Source organism: Papio anubis, chromosome 4, assembly GCF_008728515.1.
Source record: "Papio anubis isolate 15944 chromosome 4, Panubis1.0, whole genome shotgun sequence".
Lineage (NCBI taxonomy): Eukaryota > Metazoa > Chordata > Mammalia > Primates > Cercopithecidae > Papio > Papio anubis.
In genome coordinates, this window is record NC_044979.1 from 126128725 (window position 1) to 126151483 (window position 22759).

Consider the following 22759-nt stretch of genomic DNA (forward strand, 5'->3'; position numbering starts at 1 on the left):
ATTGACTTGGTAAACTGATGTAGGCATAGATGATAAAGTCTTGTTTGTTATGTTTGGGCATGAATTAGCTTTTATACTAATTGGAGTTAAATATCAATGGTGATTTAGATAATTAATACATGTTTTTTGAGTCCGATGACCTTATTAGCAGTGCAAAAGACTATTTCTATTTAACACCAAAGAAATTCAAAGTAAAACTTCTGAATCTCCCAATAAGTGAGAAGAACAGTGCTGTTTTGATGGATATATTTGCAGAATGTATGTACTGACAATAAATAATTTTTTAATGAAGTTATTTTAGCAAATGGTTGGATGACTGCCTGCTGATTGCTTTACTGAGTGTGAGGTTAGAGCAAGTTTTTTTTTTTTTAGATGGAGTCTGGCTCTGTTGCTTAGGCTGGAGTGCAGTGGCGCAATCTCAGCTCACTGCAACCTCTGCCTTCTGGATTTAAGCGATTCTCCCGCTTCAGCCTCCCAAGTAGCTGGGATTACAGGCACCCACCTTCATGCCCGGCTAACTTTTGTATTTTTTTAGTAGAGACAGGGTTTCACCATGTTGGCCAGCCTGGTCTCGAACTCCTGACCTCAGGTGATCTACCCACCTCAGTCTCCCAAAGTATTGGGATTACAGGTTACAGGCCACTGCACCCGGCCTGTCATTGCTTTTCATAAATAATCATCCTCTGAGAGGAGTTTCTCAGAGACTGAACCATTGGCCTATGCTCATTCCATTTTATCTTTGGGCTGTGTTGTATATCAAATCATGGTTAATACTCCTTTGTTCACGTGACACTAAAACATAAAATTTTAGAATTAGAAGAGATCCCAAAAGCCAATTAGTCAAACATTAATCTGATATAGAAAAACTAGCAACAAATCCTTTAGCAAGTATCTGTTTGGGCAGCTATAACAAAATACATTAGACTTGGTAATTTATAAACAATAGAAATGCATTGCTCACAGTTCTTAGAGGATGGGAAGTCCAAGATCAAAGGACCAGCAGGTTTGGTGTTAGGTGAGGGCTTACTCTCTGCTTCAAAAATGGCTTCTAGCTGTGTCCTCACATGGCAGGAGAAGCAAACAGTGTCGCTCAAACTTCTGTTATAAATGCAGTAGTCCTATTCATGTGGGTGGAGCCGTATGACCTAATCACCTCTCCAAGGCTCCGTTTTTTTAAACATTTAAATGATATGTAATATTAATACATATTGATGGGGTATAGGCAATATTTTGTTATATGCATAGAATATATAATCATCAAATCAGGGTACTTCATGTATCTATTACATCGAATATTTATTATTTCTATGTTTTGGGAACATTTCAAGTCCCTTCTTTTAGCTGTTTATATAATACATTGTTATAAACTGTAGTCTCCCTACTCTGCTATAGAACATTAGAACTTATTTTTTCTGCCTAACTGAATGTTTGAACCCACCAGCCAACCTCTGTTCATCCCCCCACTACTCACACACCCTTCCCAGCCTCTGGTAGCTATCATTCTACCCTACTTCTATGAGATCAACCTTTTAAGCTGACGCATATGAGTGACATATTTGTCTTTCTGTGTCTGACTTACTTCACTTAACATAACGACCTCTAGTTCCATCCATGTTAATGCAAATGACAGGATTTCCTTTTTTTATGTGGCCAAATTCTATTTTGTTTTGTTTTGTTTTTTTTTGAGATGGAGTTTCACTCTTGTTGCCCAGGCTGGAGTGCAATGGCATGATCTCAGCTCACTGCAACCTCCGCCTCCCAGGTTAAATCGATTCTCCTGCCTCGACCTCCCAAGTAGCTGGGATTACAGGCATGCAACCCCATGCCTGGATAATTTTGTAGTTTTAGTAGAGACGGGGTTTCACCCTGTTGGCCAGGTTGGTTTCAAACTCCTGACCTCAGGTGATCCACCTGCCTCAGCCTCCCAAAGTGCTGAGACTACAGGTGTGAGCCACCACACCCGGCCCCAGATAGTATTTAAATGTGTATATATACAACTTTTTAAATCCATATATCTGTTGATGGACACTTAGGCTGATTCCATATTTTTGCTGTGGTGAATACTGGTTCAATAAACAAAGGGATGCAGAGATCTCTTCTATATACTGATATTTTTTCCTTTGGGTATATACCAAGTAGTAGGATTGCTGGATCATATGGTAGTTCCATTTATATTGGAAACGAAGAATGAGAGAAGGAGAGGGAGGAAGGGAGAGAGGGATACAAGAAGTGAAGGGAGTGGTTGAAAAAAGAGTGACTAGGATCATAATAGAACTTAAGTTTCCATATCTTAGCTATTGTAAATAATGCTGCAATGAACACAGAGCATCACACATCCTGATTTAAAATTATATTACAAAGCTATAGTAATCAATATAGTATGGCACCATCATAGAAACAGAAACATAGACCAGTGAAACACAATAGAGCTCCGAGAAATAAATCCAAACATTCATGGTTAGCTAATTTTTGAAAAGGGCACCAAGACGACATACTGAGGAAAAAATCATCTCTTCACTAAATGGTTCCAGGAAAACAGAATTTCTACAGGCAAAAGAATGATATTTGGACCATTATCTTACACTATACCAAAAAACCAACTCAAAATAGATAAAAGACCTAAAAGTAGGACCTGAAATCATAAAACTCTGAGGAGAGAACATAGGGGAAAATGTCCTTGACATTGGTCTCGACAGTAATTTTTTTTTTTTTTTTGAGACGGAGTTTCGCTCTTGTTGCCCCGGCTAGAGTGCAATGGCACAATCTCTGCTCACTGCAACATCCGCCTCCTGGGTTCAAGCGATTCTCTTGCCTCAGCCTCCCAAGTAGCTAGGATTATAGGAGCCCACCACCACCCCTGGCTAATTCTGGGGGCTGAAAACTGGACATCTTATGTAGAACCATAGAAACTGAGATAAGTAGATTTTATGTCTGCAGCTGACATGCCTTTTCTTTTACTAGGCCTTTAGTACAGAGGTTTGTGTTTCTCTGAGTAAAGCTGGGCTTGAGATTTGTTGCTATAGTGTGATTCTTACTATCCTATGGGCTTTTTTTTTTTGGATGGAGTTTCACTCTTATTGCCCAGGCTAGAGTGCAGTGGCACGATCTTGGCTCAACCTCTGCCTCCTGAGTTCAAGCGATTCTCCTGCCTCAGCCTCCTGAGTAGCTGGGATTATAGGCATGCACCACCATGCTCGGCTAATTTTGTATTTTTAGTAGAGACGGGGTTTCTCCATGTTGATCAGCCTGGTCTCAAACTCTCAACCTCAGGTGATCTGCCCGCCTCGGCCTCCCAAAGTGCTGGGATTACAGGCATGAGCCACCGCGCCTGGTCTACCCTATGGGCTTTGAATGTCTCTGGTGATACCTTGTGTTGAGGGTAGGGGTTGGTTTGCCAGAGGATGTTTTTCTGATGATGATTTCACCCTCAACCTTAAGTTTTCCTTTGGTGCTATGCCTCAGAATGAGTATGTCTCTTGCAATATCTCTTGCAGAGAATATGTATCTTGATAGCAGTTAGCCTGGTGATGAAGGTACGTGAGAATACTTTTTTATTTGATTGCCAGTCTTAGGCAAGCACTCTGCCTCTGGGCCCCAGGGGTATGACCTTCTCTTTCTCTTCTTCTGACATGGTTCTGAATCCATTGTGAATTTCTGTACATCTTCTAGGGCTCCAAGCTTTTTTTGTGTTCCCTACTTTCAGAAGCAATGTGCTTTCACCGCACCCTAAGAGAGTGCTTCTTGGCTCTTCACCCATAGATGAAGGCTTTTTTATTCTGTAGAGGAGAAAGTTCTGATTGGAGCTTCTTGCCAGCATTGCTGCTGTTGCATGTCCCAGTTCTGTAACTTGAGAGAGATTTTGTTTTTTTTCAGAGTTCCATCAATCTTTTACTGAATGTCTAGTTGGGTTCAAGGAGAAAAAGTTTTTGAGGAGCTACAGATTATTTTTTGTTCTACAAAAAAGACACATGCACACTTCTTCTCTTCTCTTCTCTTCTCTTTTCTCTTTTTTGAGATAGAGTTTTTGCTCTTGTTGCCCAGGCTGGAGTGCAATGGCTCAATCTTAGCTCACTGCAGCTTCTGCCTCCTGGGTTCAAGTGATTCTCCTGCCTCAGCCTCCCAAGTAGCTGGGATTACAGGCATGTGCCACTGCACCTGGCTAATTTTTATTTTTATTAGAGACAGGGTTTCACTATGTTGGTCAGGCTGGTCTCAAACTCCCAACCTCAGGTGATCCGCCTGCCTCAGTCTCTCAAAGTGCTGGGATTAACAGGTGTGAGCCACCACACCCGTCCTGTTTTCTTTTTTAAAAATTTGAGACAGAGTCTCGCTCTGTCGCCCAGGCGGGAGTGCAGTGGCGCAATCTTGGCTTACTGCAAACTTCGCCTCCCTGGTTCAACCAATTCTCGTACCCCAGCCTCTTGAGTAGCTGAGATGACAGACATGCACCACTGCGCCCAGCTAATGTTTGTATTTTTACTAGAGACAGGGTTTCACCATGTTGGCCAAGCTGGTCTCAAACTCCTGACCTCAAGTGATCTGCCTGCCTCAGCCTCCTAAAGTGTTAGGATTAGGGGTGTGAGCCACCGCACCTGGCCTGTACTTGTTTTCATCTCAGCTCTATTCACAATTAGCTGAGACATTGAATCTACCTAGGTATCCACCAATGGCAGATTGGATTAAAAATGTGGTACATGGCTGGGCATGGTGGCTCACACCTGTAATCTCAGCACTTTGGGAGGCCAAGACTGATGGATAGTCTGAGGTCGGGAGTTTGAGAGCAGGCTGACCAACATGGTGAAACCCTGTCTCTACTAAAAATACAAAAACTTAGCTGGGCGTGGTGGTGGGCAACTGTGATCCCAGCTACTCAGGAGGTTGAGGCAGGAGAATTGCTTGAACTTGGGAGGTAGAGATTGCAGTGAGCTGAGTTCGCACCACTGCGCTCCAGCCTGGGTGACAGAGCGAGATTCCGTCTCAAAAAAAAAAAAAAAATGTGGTACATATACACCATGGAATACTATGCAGCCATAAAAAATGAAATGTGTCCTTTGCAGCAACATGGGTGCTACTGGAGGCCATTATCCTAAGTAAATTAATACCGAAACAGAAAACCAAATACCACATGTTCTCATTTACAAGTGGGAGTAAACATTGGGTACTCATAAACATACGAGTATGAGACTCATGCCATAGATGGCAACAATGGACACTGAGGACTACTAGAGGGTTGAGGGGGTGGTAGGGGCAGAAAATCTACCTGTTGAGTACTATGCTCAGTACCTGGGTGATGGGATCATTCACACCCTCAAACCTCAGCACATTCAATATCCCTGCATAACAAACCTGCACATGTACTCTCTGAATCTAAAAGTTGAAATTACAAATAAAAATTAAATACATACATTAAATCAAACCTTAATAAATTAAAAAATATAATTAATATACTCTTTATTCTCTACTTAGAATGACAGATTTCCAAATAAGGACAAATAAAAACCAAACCAGAAAACAAACAAACAAAAAACAGCTACAGGGCTGGGTGCAGTGGCTCACACCTGTAATCCCAGCACTTTGGGAGGCCGAGGCGGAGGATCACGAGGTGAGGAGTTCAAGACCAACCTGGCCAACGTAGTGAAACCCATCTCTACTAAAAATACAAAAATTAGCCAGGCGTGGTGGCGGGACTGTAATCCCAGTTACTCAGGAGGCTGAGTCAGGAGAATCGCTTGAACCTGGGAGGTGGATGTTTCAGTGAGCCGAGATTGCGCCACTGCACTATAGCTTGGGCAACAGAGTGAGACTCTGTCTCAAAAAAAAAAAAAAAAAAGAAAAAGAACAAAAGAAAGAAAGATAAAAGCAGCTACAGATGATTCCTGTTTATGGCTCAAAGTTTTTACTTGTCTGCCAAGGCATGGTCTAGCAATTAGGTCCTTGCTTTAGAACTCTTCTCATGTCTGTGTCTTTCTTGCCTAGAAAAGTTAATGTTCCCATCTTGTCTTTTCCTGTGGCTTTCTGTCTCTCCTTCAATTCTGGAACCATTTTTTGACCTGAAACATCAGTACTAGGATGAGTTAAAAAAAAAAGTTGTGATCTTGCCTTAGTCCATTATTTTATTCCTGTAGTGTTAGTAGTGATGTCTTTTTTCTGCTCTCTACATCTCTGAGCAGAAACTAGAAATGAATATAACTGATTTTTGTATATTGACTTTATAGCTTTTAATTTCGATATATTCTCTTAGTAATTCTGGTAGATGCTCTGTAGATTCTTGTATATTTTCTACCTTTTTTCAATATAAAATAACAAACTCTTTTGAATATTTATGCTTTTTGTTTGCCTTATTGACTGGTAAGAACCTCCAGTAAAATATATAAAAATGACAAGAGCTGACATCTCTGCTTTATTTTCAGTCTTGTGAGGAAAGCACTCAGATGTTTACTATGAAGTATGATGTTAGATTTAAAGTTTTTTCTAATATAGTTTTTATCAGATTGAGGAAGTTCTCTTTAATTCCTATTTTACTAATAGACTTTAAAAATCACAAATGGGTATTCAATTCATCAAATATAATATTTTTCATTTATTGAGTCAGTCATATGATGATTTTACTTTATACTATTAATATGGTGAAATATGTTTATTGATTTTTTTAATTTTTAATTTTTTTTGAGACAGGGTTTTACTCTGTTACCCAGGCTGCCGTGCAGTGGCACACTCATAGCTCACCACAAGCTCTAACTCCTGGGCTTAAGTGATCCTCCTGCCTCAGCCTCTGGAGTAGCTGGGACAACGAGCATGTACTACCACACCCAGCTATTTTTTAAATTTTTATTTTCAGTAGAGACAGGGTTTCACTGTGTTCCCCAGACTGGTCTCGAATTCCTGAGCTCAAGCAATCTTCCAGCCTCAGCCTCCCGAAGTTCTGGGATTACAGGCATGAGCCACCATGCTCAGCCCTTAATTTTTAATTTTTATGGGTACATAGCAGGTCTATATATTTATGGGGCACATGAGATATTTTATTATAGGCACATAATGTGTAATAATCATATCAGGATAAATGGGGTATCCACTACCTTAAGTATTTTTCATTTCTTTGTGTTAGAAACATTTCAATTGTACTCTTCATTCTTCTAAAATGTACAATTTATCGTTGACTATAGTCACCCTGTTGTGCTATCAAATACTGGACCTTATTCATTCTATCTAACTATATCCTTGTACCCATTAACCATCCCCTCACCACCCTCACTACCCTTCTTAGCCTCTGATAACCATCCTTCCACTCTCTATCTCCATGAGTTCAATTGTTTTAATTTTTAGCTCCCACAAATAAGTGAGAACATGCGAAGTTTGTCTTTCCGTGACTTGCTTATTTCACTTAACATATTGTTAGGTTCCATCCATATTGTTGGAAATGACAAGATCTCATTCTTTTTGATGGCTGAATAGTATTCCATTGTGTATATGTACCACATTTTCTTTGTCTATTTATCTGTTGATGGACATTTAGCTTGCTTCCGAATCTTCGCTATTGTGAATAGTGCTGCAACAAATATGGGAGTGTAGATATCTCCTCGGTGTACTAGTTTCTTTCTTTTGGGTATATACCTAGCAGTGGGATTGCTGGATCATACGGTAGTTCTATGTTTAGTTTTTTGAGGTACCTCCATACTGTTCTCCATACTAATTCACATTCCCATCAACAGTGTAAGAGGATTCTCTTTTTTCTACATTCTTGCCAGCATTTGTTATTGCCTGTCTTTTGGGTAAAAAACACTTTAACTCAGGTGAGATGATATATCATTTTAGGTTTGATTGGAATTTCTCTGATGGTCAATGATGTTGAGCACCTTTTTATATACCTGTTTGCCATTTGTATGTCTTCTTTTGAGACATGTCTGTTCCAATCACTTGCCAGTTTTTAAATTGGATTATTAGATTTTTTCCTATTGAGCTATTTGAGCTTCTTACATATTCTGGTTATTAATCCCCTATCAGGTGGATAGTTTGCAAATATTTTCTCCCATTCGGTGGGTTGTCTCCTCACTTTGTTAATCACTTTCTTTGCTGTGCAGAAGCTTTTTAATTTGATATGATCCCGTTTGTCCATTTTTGCTTTGGTTTCCTGTGCTTGTAGGGCATTATCCAAGAAGTATTTGTCCAGGTCAATATCCTGGAGAGTTTCCCCAATGTTTTCTTTTAGTAGGTTCATAGTTTCACGACTTAGATTTATATCTTTAATCCATTTTTTTTTTTTTTTTTTTTTTTTTTTTTGAGACAGAGTCTCGCTCTGCCGCCCAGGCTGGAGTGCAGTGGCGTGATCTTGGCTCACTGCAAGCTCCGCCTCCCGGGTTCACGCCATTCTCCTGCCTCAGCCTCCCGATTTAGCTGGGACTACAGGCGCCCGCCATCTCGCCTGGCTAGTTTTTTTTTGTATTTTTTAGTAGAGACGGGGTTTCACCGTGTCAGCCAGAATGGTCTCGATCTCCTGACCTCGTGATCCGCCCGTCTCGGCCTCCCAAAGTGCTGGGATTACAGGCTTGAGCCACCGCGCCCGGCTCTTTAATCCATTTTTATTTGATTTTTATATATGATGAGAGATAGGATTCTGTTTTCATTATTTTACATATGGATATCCAATTTTCCCAGAACCATTTATTGAAGAGATTCTTCTTTCCCCACTGTATGCTCTTGGCACCTTTGTCAAAAGTGAGTTCACTGTACATATTTGAATTTATTTCTGGGTTCTGTATTCTGTTCCATTTGTCTATATGTCTGTTTTCATGACAGTACCATGCTGTTTTGGTTACTGTAGTTCTGTATTATAATTTGAAGTCAAGTAATGTGATTCCTTCAGTGTACCCAGAATACTCAGCATTGCTTTGAATATTCTGTGTCCTTTGTGGGTACATGTAAATTTTAGGATAACTTTTTCTATTTCTTTCTTTTTTTTTTTTTTGAGACAGAGTCTCGCTCTGTTGCCAAGTCTGGAGTGCAGTGGCACGATCTCGGCTCACTGCAGGCTCTGTCTCCCAGGTTCACGCCATTCTCCATTCTCCTGCCTCAGCCTCCCAAGTAGCTGGGACTAAAGGCACCTGCCACCATGCCCAGCTAATTTTTTTGTATTTTTGGTAGAGACGGGGTTTCACCATGTTAGCCAGGATGATCTCGATCTCCTAACCTTGTGATCTGCCTGCCTTGGCCTCCCAAAGGCTGGGATTACAGACATGAGCCCCTGCTCCCGGCCTATTTTTTTCTATTTCTGTGGAGAATGTCATTGGTATTTTGATAGGCATTGAGTTAAATATGTAGATCGCTTTCAGTGGTACAAACATTTTAACGATATTGATTCTTTCAGTCCATAAACATGGAATATCTTTTCATTTTTTTGTATCCTCTTCAGTTTCTTGTATCAATATTTTATAGTTTATCATTTATGGATTTTTGAGTGCTGAACTAACCTTGCGTTTCTAGAATAAATGTCAATTGTTTTAATATATAATCTTTTTTATATACAAGTGAATTGATTTGGTAATGTTTTTTAAGATTAAACAAAAAAAAACTCCGTGCAGTATGATTTCTTCTAAATGAAATTCTAGAAGTAAAATTATAGCAACTGAAAACAGATGAGAGGTTGCCAGGATTGAGGGATGAGGGTTATGAATTGACTGAATAGGGATAAGAGGGAAAGCTTTAGGGATGTCAGAAATGTTCTATATGGTGATCATGATGGTGATTACATTACTATACACATTCGTTAAAATTCATCAAATGGTGCACATAAAGTTGGTGACTTTTATTATATATAAATTATTCCTCAATAAAGCTAGCTAAGTAACATATATAGAATTTTAGTAGAAAAAAGAAAGTTGCAGACTTTCACTTTTGTAGCCCAGGCTGACGTGCAATGGCGCGATCTCGGCTCACTGCAACCTCTGCTTCCCAGATTCAAGCAATTCTCCTGTCTTAGCCTCCCAAGTACCTGGGGTTACAGGCCTCTGCCACCATGCCTGGCTAATTTTTTTTTTGTATTTTTAGTAGAGACCAGGTTTCACCACACTGGCCAGGCTGGTCTTGAACTCCTGACCTCTGGTGATCTGCCTACCTCGGCCTCCCAAATTGCTGGGATTACAGGTGTGAGCCACTGTACCCGGCCATGTATGTGTTTTTAAAATTTAATACCTCTATATTTGTGTATATAAAAGTATTTTTTAATGTTTAGAATCATAAAAATCATAAAAACAGGGAAAAGAGGAAGGAGATAGGATGTGGGGAATGGTCAAATGGAATATTATCTTTCATTTCAATATTTCAGTTGTTAAGAAAAATCTATTTGCACACTCACTAGTTGTACAATTAAAATTAAATTTAGTTATGGTAGTATAAAAGAATTTTTGCAGTTATGCACATGACAGAAATTAATGTATAATTTTCTCTTTTTGTGATATCTTTGCCAGGTGTTTTTTCTTTGTTTGTTTGTTTTTCTGAGATGGAGTCTCACTCTGTCGCCCAGGCTGGAGTGCATGGTGTAATCACGGCTCACTGCAACCTCTGCCTCCTGGGTTCAAGGGATTCTCCTGCCTTAGCCTCCAAAGTAGTCGGGATTACAGGCACGTGCCACCATGCCTGGCTAATTTTTTATATTTAGTAGAGATGAGGTTTCACCATGTTTGTCAGGCTGGTCTCGAACTCCTGACCTCAGGTGATCCACATGCCTCAACCTCACAAAGTGCTAGGATACAGGCGTGAGCCACTGCGCCTGGCTTGTCAGGTGTTTATATTGCCATTATATCTGGTTTCATAAAATACATTGGAAAAAATTTGCCCCTCTTCTGTTTTGTAGAGAGTTTGTGTGAATTTTTCTTTAACTGCTTGTTGATAGAATTCAATAGTGAAACTAGCAGGGCCTAGTTTCTTTTTTTTTTTTTTTTTTTTTGAGACGGAGTCTTGCTCTGTCACCCAGGCTGGAGTGCAGTGGTGCGATCTCGGCTCACTGCAAGCTCCACCTCCCGGGTTCACGCCATTCTCCTGCCTCAGCCTCCCGAGTAGCTGGGTCTACAGGCGCCCACCACCACGCTTGGCTAATTTTTTTGTATTTTCAGTAGAGACGGGATTTCGCCATGTTAGCCAGGATGGTCTCGATCTCCTGACCTCGTGAGCCGCCCGCCTTGGCCTCCCAAAGTGCTGGAATTACAGGCTTGAGCCACCGTGCCCGGCCAGGGCCTGAAGATTTCTTTGTGGAAAGGTTTTTGACTATAATTTCTTCAATAGATATATGACTCCAGATTTCCTATTTCCCATTGTGTCATTTTTATAATTTGTTCTTTTCCAATGAAATTTATTTATTTTCAAGTTTGTTGGCAAAAGAGTTATTTCAAATTTATTGGCAAAATGTGTTCATAAATGTGTTTATAGTAGTCTATTATAATTTTGTTATCTGTGTGGTCTGTAGTAATGTTCTTTCATTTCTGCTGTGAGCAATTTGTGTTTTGGGTGTTTTTTTGTTTGATTTTTGTTTTTTTGAGATGGAGTCTTGCTCTGTTGCCCAGACTGGAGTACAGTGGTGTGATCTTGGCTCACCGCAACCTCTGCCTCCTGGGTTCAAGCGATTCTCCTACCTCAGCCTCCCGAATAGCTGGTATTACTGGCGCATGCCACCATGCCCAGCTAATTTTTGTATTTTTAGTAGAGGGGGGGTTTTTCTATGTTGGTCAGGCTGGTCTCGAACTCCTGACCTCAGGTGATCTCCCTGCCTTGGCCTCCCAAAGTGCTCGGATTATCAGGCATGAGCTACTGTGCCCGGCTGTTTTGGGTGTTTTTATTAGTCCAGCTAGGTGTTTATCAATCTTATTAATTCAAAACAGCAAATTTTTGCTTATTTAATTTTCTCTAAGACTTATTTCCTGTTTCTTTGCTTTCTGCTTTTATTTATTTATTTTTGAGATGTAATCTCCCTCTGTCGCCCAGGCTGGAGTGCAGTGGTCTAATTTCAGTTCACTGCAACCTCTGCCTCTCTGGCTCAAGGGATTCGCCTGCCTCAGCCTCCCGAATAGTTGGGATTACAGGCTCCCACCACCATGCCCAGCTCATTTTTGTATATTTAGTAGAGACAGGGTTTCACTCTGTTGGCCAGGCTGGTCTCGAACTCCTAACCTCAAGTGATCCACTTGCCTTGGCCTCTCAAAATGCTGGGATTTCAGGCGTGAGCCAATGCGCCTGGCCATGCTTTCTGCTTTTATCTTAATTTTATAATTTTTGTTTTTCTCCTGGGATTTTTGTCTTTTTACTCATTGTGTATGCACACTTTCCTTTATGTCTCTGCACGTTTATAATAGCTGTTTTAAAATCTCTGTTAGTAGATTGGGCACAGTGGCTCACACCTGTAATCCCAGCCCTTTGGAGGCTAAGGCAGGAGGATTGTTTGAGCTCAGGAGTTCAAGACCAACCTGAGCAACATGGTGTGACCCCGTCTCTACCAAAAATACAAAAATTAGCCAGGTGCAGTGGATCACACCTGTAATCCCAGCAATTTGGAAGGCCCAGGCAGGTGGATCACCTAAGGTCAGGAGTTCAAGACCAGCCTGGCCAACATGGTGAAACCCCTTCTCTACAAAAAATACAAAGATTGGCTGGTCATGGTGGCGCATGCTTATAATCCCAGCTTTTCGGGAGGCTGGAGAATTGCTTGAGACTGGGTAATGGAGGTTGCAGTGAGTCGAGATCTCAGCTTACTGCAACCTCTGCCTCCCAGGCCAGTTAGCATGTTCTTGTTTTATAAAGGTACAAAATAAACGTAGACAACATCTACTGAGCTAATTGTTGATGCTTCTACCTTAACATCTTTCCTACGGATTTATAATTCCTTTATTCTCACATATACTAAAACATTTTAAAGCTTGTTAATTTAGATAAAAAGGCATTTTGTATTCCTCATAAAATAGTGTTAAGAACTGTGAAGTATGCTGAGCTGTCATTGCAAAGTGGTATTTAATGTGTTTTTAGGTGTGGAGGGGGTTGTATAATTCCCATTTTAAAAATAAAAGTGCTTAGAAATAAAAAATGAATTATCTTTTAACCTTTTAAAAATGATCAGTTGGTAACTTTGTGTATAATACTGATGGATTTCAAATTTTCTGGAATGGGGTTATTAGTAGTAGATTTCTTTGATATAACATGAGTCCTCAGAGGGTATATAACAAATTTGAAGTATACATCATTTGATTTTTTAAAAATTTCAAATTGATTTTGGTTTCCTCACGTATGTAGAGGATCTCCAGCTTACAATCATTCAACTTAAATTGTTGACTCTATGATAGTGCCGTTTTTCACTTTATTTAATAAATTACATGAGATATTCAATACTTTATTATAACATAAGCTTTGCGTTAATTGATTTTGCCCAATTGTAGGCTAATGTAAGTGTTCTGAGCGTTTTTAAGGCAGACAAGGCTGAGCTAGAATGTTCAGCTTTGTTACGTGTATTAAATGGTGTTTTGACTTACAATATGTTCAATTTAGGAGGGGTTTCTTGGGACATAGCCTCATCATAAGTTGAGAAGCATCTGGATTAACATGTGTGGGATTTTCTCACTATATTAACATGCTGCAGCAGAATGAAAGGATGTTAAAGTTTTTTTCTTTTTTCTTATGGAAGAAAGAATTTATTATGTTAGAGTAATATATTAGAGTTTCTTGTAGTATGTCCTTAATTCCCTATTTTATTTATATATTTATTTATTTGTTTGTTTATTGAGACAGAGTTTCACTCTTTTGCCCAGGCTGGAGTGCAGTGGTGCGCTCTTGCCTCACTGCAACCTCCGCCTCTCGGGTTCAAGTGATTCTCCTGCCTTAGCCTCCCGAGTAGCTGGGATTACAAGCATTTACCACCATGCCTGGCTAATTTTGTATTTTTAGTAGAGATGGGGTTTCACAATGTTGGCCAGGCTGGTCTTGAACTCCTGACCTCGTGATCCGCCTGGCTTGGCCCCCCAAAGTGCTGGAATTACAGGCATGAGCCACTGTAGCTGTCCCCCATTTCTTTTAAAATTTAGAAACAGAGCCGCTTTGAGTGTGCTGAGAGATAGATTCACTTTATTTATAAAAATAATAGCCAAATCTATGTGTTTGAACACAGACTTCTATTTTCACAAATTTACTTAATATGTATATTATATATTGCATCTGAGGTATGATAATCAAATGATAATTCTAACTTCTTTGATGTACTATAATAATTTTCCTTTCAAATGACTTCATTTTCTATTCTAACACAAAACTCTAAATTTTTGTTTTATTTAAGCAAAAAGAAAATAATATTCGTTGTTTAACTACGATTGGACATTTTGGTTTTGAATGTTTGCCCAATCAGTTGGTGAACAGATCTATCCGACAAGGATTCACTTTTAATATTCTCTGTGTGGGTAAGTGTCAGACACCTCATTTGAACTATTGCTTCATTTTTCCCAGTGTTCACTTCAACTTATCTTAAGCAGTGTAACATTGATGCTATTAATTCAAATATATCTTCATGTTTACAGTGATTCTCATCTTAGCCATATTATGTAATCCTTTTATTTTTTGAGACAGGTTCTCACTCTGTTGCCCAGGCTGGAGTGCAGTGGTGTGATTGTGGCTCACTGTAGCCTCAGCTGCCTGGGCTCAAGCAATCCCCTACCTCAGCTTCCCAAAGTGCTGGGATTACAGGCATAAACACCACACTGGACCTGTAATGATTGTTAAAAATTGGAACATTCTTGTGCTTTTAAAAGTCTGATGTAGCTTAGTGTATACTTTCTTTCTCCATTATGTTAATGAGTGAGAGAACCAGGGCTAGCATGTATACTTTCAAGGCCATCCCAGTCTTTGAAGTATTTAAAACCCTTTATTTATTTTTAAAATTAATGTTATTCTTAATTGAAAAATCATAGTTATTTACATGTATGGATACAATGTGAGGTTTTGATAAATGTTTACAATGTGGAATGATTCAATCAAGTGAATTAACATATCTATTACCCGGTTTACCTATCATTTTTTTGTGATGAGACATTTGAAATTAACTCCCTTGATTATTTTGAAATATACAATACATTGACTATAGTCACTCTGCTATGCAATAGATCTCAAAACTTCTTTCTCCTGTCTGTTTGAAACTGTTAGTTTGCTAAAGATGATGGCCTCTAGCTCCATCCATGTTCCTGCAAAGGACATGATCTCATTCTTTTTCATGGCTGTGTAGTATTCCACGGTGTATATGTACTATATTTTCTTTATCCAGTCTATCATTGATGGGCATTTGGGTTGATTCCATGTCTTTGCTACTGCAAATAGTGCTGCAATGAGCTCTGTTGGTGTGCTAAGGATGATGGCCTCCAGCTCCATCCATGCTCCTGCAAAGGACATGATCTCTTTCTTTTTTATGGCTGAGAATATGTGCCATGTTCTCACTTATAAGTGGGAGTGAAATGATGAGACCACATGGACACAAAAAGGGGAATAATAGACACTAGTGTCTACTTAAGGGTGGAGGTTTGGAGGAGGGAGAGGATCAGATAAAATAACGATGAGGTACCAAGCTTAGTACCAGGGTGATGAAATAATCTGTACAACAAACCCTCATGACATGAGCTTACCTATATAGCAAACCTGCACGTATACCCCCAAACCTAAAATAAAAGTTAAAAAAAAAAAAAAGAAACTTTGTACCCTTTGACCAACAAGTCCACCTTTCCTTTCTCCCTGCTCCCCCAGCCTCTGGTAACCGGTATTCTACTCTCTACTTCTATGAGTTCAACTTTCTAAGATTTTAAAAAACCACTGTAGGAATTCAAAGTGTTGCTTCTTCTCAGCCCCTTTATGCCCCTATGACAATGAATCTATGTCTATTACAGGGGAAACTGGAATTGGAAAATCAACACTGATTGACACATTGTTTAATACTAACTTGAAAGATAACAAATCCTCACATTTTTACTCAAATGTTGGACTTCAAATTCAGACATATGAGCTTCAGGAAAGCAATGTTCAGTTGAAATTGACTGTTGTGGAGACAGTGGGATATGGTGATCAAATAGACAAAGAAGCCAGGTTAGTGTTTTCTTATTTAAATTAAAAAAGGTTTTCTTATTTCAAAGAATTCAACTTCCTTTGCCATAGACTAATTTGTGTAAGTAATACCCTTTCGTCCAGATTTTATTATTTTCCTAAGTAATGTTCTTTTCTTACAAGATTAATACTTTTGTATATAATTGATTTTCTTACAAGATTTTTATTGAACCAGTTATAGCAAAAAATTTTAAATACAGCTTCTATTAGTTTTAGCTTATTTCCTTATTTCTTTATTTGACTTTATTTGTACAAATTTTCTGTAGAGGTTGTACTAATTTATATTCCCACCAACAGTGTCTAAGGGTTCCCATTTCTCTGTATCCTTGCCAAATTATATTATTTATTTATTATTATTATTATTTTTTGAGACAGTTTTTCATTCCATCACCCAGGCTGGAGTGCAGTGGCACAAGCTTAGCTCACTGCAGCTTCGACCTCCCAGGCTCAAGTGGTCCTTCCACCTCAGCCTCTTGAGTAACTGGGACTACAAGCACATGCCACCATGCCTGGTTAATTTCAAAAATTGTTTGTATAGATGGGGTCTTGCTATGTTGCCCAGGCTGGTGTCAAACTCCTGGCCTCAAGTGATCCTCCTACCTTGGCCTTCCAAAGTGCTGGGATTACAGACATGAGCCATTCTACTTGGCCTGTTATTTTTTATCTTTTTTCTTTGAGACAGAGTCTTGCTCTGTAGCCCAGGCTAGAGTGCAGTGACGCAATCTCGGCTCACTGCAAGCTCAGTCTCCTGGGTCCTCACTATTCTCCTGCCTCAGCCTCCCAAGTATTTGGGACTACAGGCACCCGCCACCAGGCCTGGATAATTTTTGTATTTTTAGCAGAGATGAGGTTTCACCATGTTAGCCGGGATGGTCTTGAACTCCTAACCTCATGATCCACCTGCCTCGGCCTCCCAAAGTGCTGGGATGATAGGCGTGGGCCACCGTGCCCAGCCATTTTTTATCTTTTTAACAATAGCCATTCTGACTGAGGTAAGATGATATCTCATTGTGGTTTTACTTTGTATTTTGGTGTTCTGAAAAATGTCTATTCATGTCCTTTGCCCACTTTTTTAACGGGATTATTTGTTCTTCTTGTTGTTGCTGTTTAGTTGCTTGCATTCTTTTTATATTCTGGATACTAGTCCCCTGTCGGATGCCCCCAGCTTTCCTCTATGTTTACATTTTACATAATCATAGAGTAAAGCATGAACCTAATTATTGGTTTGGAATTAATATCTTTGTATGGACATGTTATGAACTTTTTTTTTATCACTATAGCAAACTGCTTACATACATGTTAACTGTTCATTAAGTCGTCAAAAAGCAGGCTTTAGATTTTATAAGTCTGTTATGCTAAATGTATAAATTATTTTTTTAGCTACCAACCAATAGTTGACTACATAGATGCCCAATTTGAGGCCTATCTTCAAGAAGAACTGAAGATTAAACGTTCCTTGTTTGAGTACCATGATTCTCGCATCCACGTGTGTCTTTACTTCATTTCACCTACAGGACATTCCCTGAAGTCTCTTGATCTATTAACAATGAAGAACCTTGACAGTAAGGTATGTTTGGCAAATCCACCAAGCTTTCTTTTCTTTTTCTTTCTTTCTTTTTTTTTTTTTTTGTATTTGAGACAGGGTCTTGCTTTGTCACTCAGGCTAGAGTGCAGTGGTGTCATCATAGCTCACTGCAGCCTCAACCTCCTGGACTCAAGCAATCTTCCCACCTTAGCCATCCGAGTAACTGGGACTACAGGAATGTGCTACCAAGATCGGCTAATTTTTGTATTTTTTGTAGAGATGGGGTTTCACTATGTTGCTCAGGCTGAACTTGAACTTCTGGCTTAAGTGATCTACCCACCTCACCCTCCCAGAGTGTTGGGATTACAGATGTGAGCCATTGTTCTTGGTCCCAACCTTTCACGATGTAATATTAATTTCGAGATAATAACACATCTTGAAGGCATGTGCATGCAAGTGTAGTTACCTATCTTTAGGTGATTTCATCATTATGCAAACATCATAGAGTGTACCTACACATGCCTAGATGATCTAGCCTACTACACACCTAGACGATAGTCTTTGATGGTATGGCTTACTGCTCCTAGGCTATAAACCTGGACAGCATGATACTGTACGGAATACTGTAGAATTATAACACAATGATAAGTATCTGTGTATCTATTTTATTTCATTTTATTTTGAGACGAAGTCTTACTCTCTCCAAGGTTGGAGTGCAGTGGCATGATCTTGGCTCACTGTAACCTCCGCCTCCTGAGTTCAAGTGATTCTCCGGCCTCAGCCTCCCAAGTAGCTGGGACTACAGGCCTGATAGGCCTGTGCCGCCACACCCGGCTAATTTTTTTTTTTGATGGAGTTTCATTCTTGTCACCCAGGCTGGAGTGCAATGGTGTGATCTGGGCTCACTGCAACCTCCACCTCCTGGGTTCAAGTGATTCTCCTGCCTCAGCCTCCCAAGTAGCTGAAATTACAGGCATGCGCCACCATGCCCGGCTAATTTTGCATTTTTAGTAGAGATGGGGTTCTCCATGTTGGTCAAGCTGGTCTCAAACTCCCGACCTCAGGTGATCCACCCACCTCAGCCTCTCAAAATGCTGGGATTACAGGCGTGAGCCACTGCGCCCAGCCTAATTTTTGTATCTTTAATAGAGACGGAGTCTTGCCATGTTGGCCAGGCTGGTCTTGAACTCCTGACCTCAAGTGATCTGCCCGCCTCAGCCACCCAAAGTGCGAACCACCATGCCTGGTCTTGTTTGTGTATCTAAACATAAAAAAAGTACAGTATTAGACAAATAATAGACACTGGGCCCTTTATAAGGGGGAAGGGTGGGAGGAGGTTGAGATTTGAAAAATTACCTATTGGGTACAGTGCTCACTATTTGGGTGATGGGCACACTAGAGGTCAAAACCTCACTAATATTCAATATATCTAAGTAACAAACCTGCATATATATCCCCTGAATCCAGAAATTAAATAAATAGATCTATAAATAGCTGGGCACAGAGGCTCACGCCTGTAATCCCAGCACTTTGGGAGGCTGAGGTGGGCGGATCACCTGAGGTCCGGAGTTCAAGACCAGCCTGGCCAACATGACGAAACCCTGTCTCTACTAAATACAAAAAATTAGTTGGGTGTTGTAGCAGGGGCCTGTAATCCCAGCTACTCAGGAGGCTGAGGCAGCAGAATCGCTTGAACCAGGGAGGCAGAGATTGCAGTGAGCTGAGATTAAGCCACTGCACTCCAGCCTGGGTGACAGAGCAAGACTCAGTAAATAAATAAATAAATAAATAAATAAATAAATAAATAAATACATGTATAAATAAATGAATAAATAATAAATAACAACAGCAACAACAAAAAGCAAAGGTATAGTATTATAATATTATGGGATCACCATCATATATGTGGCCCCTCATTTACTGAAATGCCATGACTGTACCTGTTATTTTATAATATATATATATCATAATTATTTTTTTCTGTTAATATTTAAAGCATTTGCATTAGAGTGTTAGGGCTGGGATAGTAAAATGCCATAGACTGGGTGGTTTAAACAATGAAAATGTATTTTCCCACAGTCTTGGAGGATAGAAGTCCAAGATCAACGTGTCAGAAGATGTGCTTTCTTCTGAAATCTCTGTCCTTGTCTGGCAGATGACCACCTTATCTCTGTGTTCTCACATGGTGTTTCTCCTGGTGTCTCCTGGGTGTACACATTTTATCTTTTTTTTTTTTTGGACGGAGTTTAGCTTTTATTGCCCAGGCTGGAGTATAGTGGCGTGATCTCAGCTCACTATAACCTCTGCCTCCTGGGTTCAAGCAGTTCTCCTATCTTAGCCTCCTGAGTAGTTGAATTACAGGTGCCTGCCACCACATCCAGTTAATTTTTTTTTTTTTTAAGACAGAATCTCACTCTGTCACCCAGGCTGGAGTGCAGTGGTGCCATTTCGGCTCACTGCAAGCTCTGCCTCCTGGGTTCACGCCATTGTCCTGCCTCAGCCTCCCAAGTAGCTGGGACTACAGGCGCCTGCCACCACACCTGGCTAGTTTTTTGTATTTTTAGTGGAGACAGGGTTTCACTGCGTTAGCCAGGATGGTCTCAATCTCCTGACCTCGTAAATCCGCCCGCCTAGGCCTCCCAAAGTGGTGGGATTACAGGTGTGAGCCACCGCACCTGGTCAATTTTTTGTATTTTTAGCAGAGATGGGTTTCACCATGTTGGCCAGGCTGGTCTTGAACTCCTGACCTCAGGTGATCTGCCCACCTCGGCCTCCCAAAGTGTTGGGATTACAGGCATGAGCCACTGTGCCTGGCCTCATATTTTATCTTCTTACAAGGGTGCCAGTCAGTTTGGATTGGGCCCACTGTAACAGTCTCACTTTTTTTTTTTTTTTTTGCCCAGGCTGGAGTGCAATGGCGTGATCTTGGCTCGCTGCAACCTCCATCTCCCAGGTTCAAGTGATTCTCCTGCCTCAGCCTCCTGAGTAGCTGGGATTACAGGCGTGTACCACCACACCCAGCTAATTTTTGTATTTTTAGTAGAGACGAGGTTTCACCATGTTGGCCAGGATGGTCTCGAACTCCTAATCTCAGGTGATCTGCCCACCTCGACCTCCCAAAGTGCTGGGATTACAGGAGTAAGCCATCATGCCCAACCCATTCTCACTTTTTAATCACCTCTTTGAAGGCTTTATCTCAGTTAAGGTCACATTCTGAGGTACTGGGGGTTAGGGCTTCAACATATAAATTTTTTGGTTGCTGGGGGAGACAATTCACATTCGACAGATTTCAACCTTGACTTACCTCCCAGATCATGGCCATTTGCCTATAGAGTAGCACCCTTGGGGGTAAGTTCCAAGATCCCCAGTAGATGCCTGAAAGCATGCATGGTACAGAGCCCAATATATACTATGCTTTTTTCTATGCATACATACCTATGGTAAAGTTTTATTTATAAATGAGATGCAGTTCTCTTTTATTATTAGTTACTATTGTTAGTTTCTTAGATGCAGACTGGAGTTAACAATAGTTACTAATAATAAAGTAGAACAATTATAACAATACACTGTACTAAAAGTTATGTGAATGTTGTCTGTGTCTCTCAAAATATCCTTTTTTTTTTTTTCCCCAGAGACAGAGTTTTGCTCTTGTTGCCCAGACTGGAGTGCAGTGGCGCGATCTCAGCTCACTGCAACCTTTGCCTCTTGGGTTCAAGTGATTCTCCTGCCTCAGCCTCCTGAGTAGCTGGGATTACAGGCGCCGCTACCACGCCCGGCTAATTTTTTGTACTTTTAGTAGAGATGAGGTTTCACCATGTTGGCCAGGCTGGTCTCAAACTCCTGACCTCAGGTGATCCACCTGCCTCGGCCTCCCAGAGTGCTGGGATTACAAGTGTGAGCCACCGTGCCTGGCCTCAGAATATCTTATTATACTGTGCTCATTCTTCTTATGACGATGTGAGATAATACAATGCCCACACGTTGAGATAAAATGAGGTGAACAGTGAGATAATTCATATCCAGGGTGAGATGGAGTGGGTCAACATAACTTTCCATCACAGTATTTAGAATGGCATGCAATTTAAAACGTGTACATTGTGTATTTCTAGAATCTTTCATTTAATATTTTTGGACTGCTGTTGATTATGGGAAATTGTGGAAAGTGCAACTGGGCTGGGCTCTGTGGCTCATGCCTGTAATCTCAGCACTTTGGGAGGCAAAGGCAGGAGGATCACTTGAGCTCAGGAGTTCAAGACCAGCCTGAGCAATGTAGTGAGACCCCGTCTCTACAAAAAAATACAAAAATTAGCCAGGCATGGTGGTTTGCACCTGTGGGATCACTTGAGCCCAGGAGTTCGAGGCTGCTGTGAGCCAAGATCATGTCACTGCAATTCCAGCCTGGGCAATAGAGCAAGTCCCTGTTGAAAGAAAAGAGAGAGAGAGAGAGAGAGAAGGAGAGAGAGAAAAGAAGGAAGGAAGGAAGAGGAAGGAAGGAAGGGAGACAGGGAGGGAGGGAAGGAAGAAAAGGAAGGAAGGAAAAAAGAAGAAGGAAAGGGAAAGAAAGAAGAAAGAGAAACTGTGGAAAATGGGGGATGCCTGTATTTTTAAAATAAAATGCACTATATGATACTATAAAATAATCCCACTGATGTTTGACTAGTACCACCGACGGTGTGAAACAGAAAGCTTTTGTGATCCTGGTTACAGATTGTATCAGAGGATTCACAATACAAGAGCCTGCAGGCAGCTACTGCTTGTTATATAGAAACAGCTAAGAAAAGCATAATTCTTTCCAGCAAACACCTGGGACACACGAGGACTTTCTTTCAATAGGCTGCTTAAGCCCCATGGCTTCAGCAAAATCTCAAAATCGATATGAGACTCTGTTCATTTAATTAATTTTTCTAATTATTCAGCAGTTTTTTGTAGTTTAGTTTTATTATACAGAAAATCAGTCCATTGAATGTTTATGAAACCCAGAGTGTGCAATGTTGTAGATTTATTTGTACAGAAGGAATTTTAATTTTTGTATATATAAAGTTCACAGGACTCGTCAGTGGAAGCAGCTTTTGAATATTTGCTTTGTCACTTGCTAGGTGTCTGTGACCTTGGAAAAAATGTCTAGCG

At 40.4% G+C, this 22759-nt stretch overlaps 1 protein-coding gene across 1 annotated transcript in view; it reads left to right on the forward strand.

Moving 5' to 3' along the window:
- SEPTIN14 (septin 14) overlaps positions 1-22759 on the forward strand; it is a 62002-nt gene that overhangs the window by 1372 nt on the left and 37871 nt on the right. The window contains exons 3-5 of the mRNA XM_031665431.1: positions 14303-14423; positions 15894-16089; positions 17488-17674. Coding sequence (XP_031521291.1) covers positions 14303-14423; positions 15894-16089; positions 17488-17674 — 504 coding nt within the window. The remainder of the gene's footprint in view (positions 1-14302; positions 14424-15893; positions 16090-17487; positions 17675-22759) is intronic.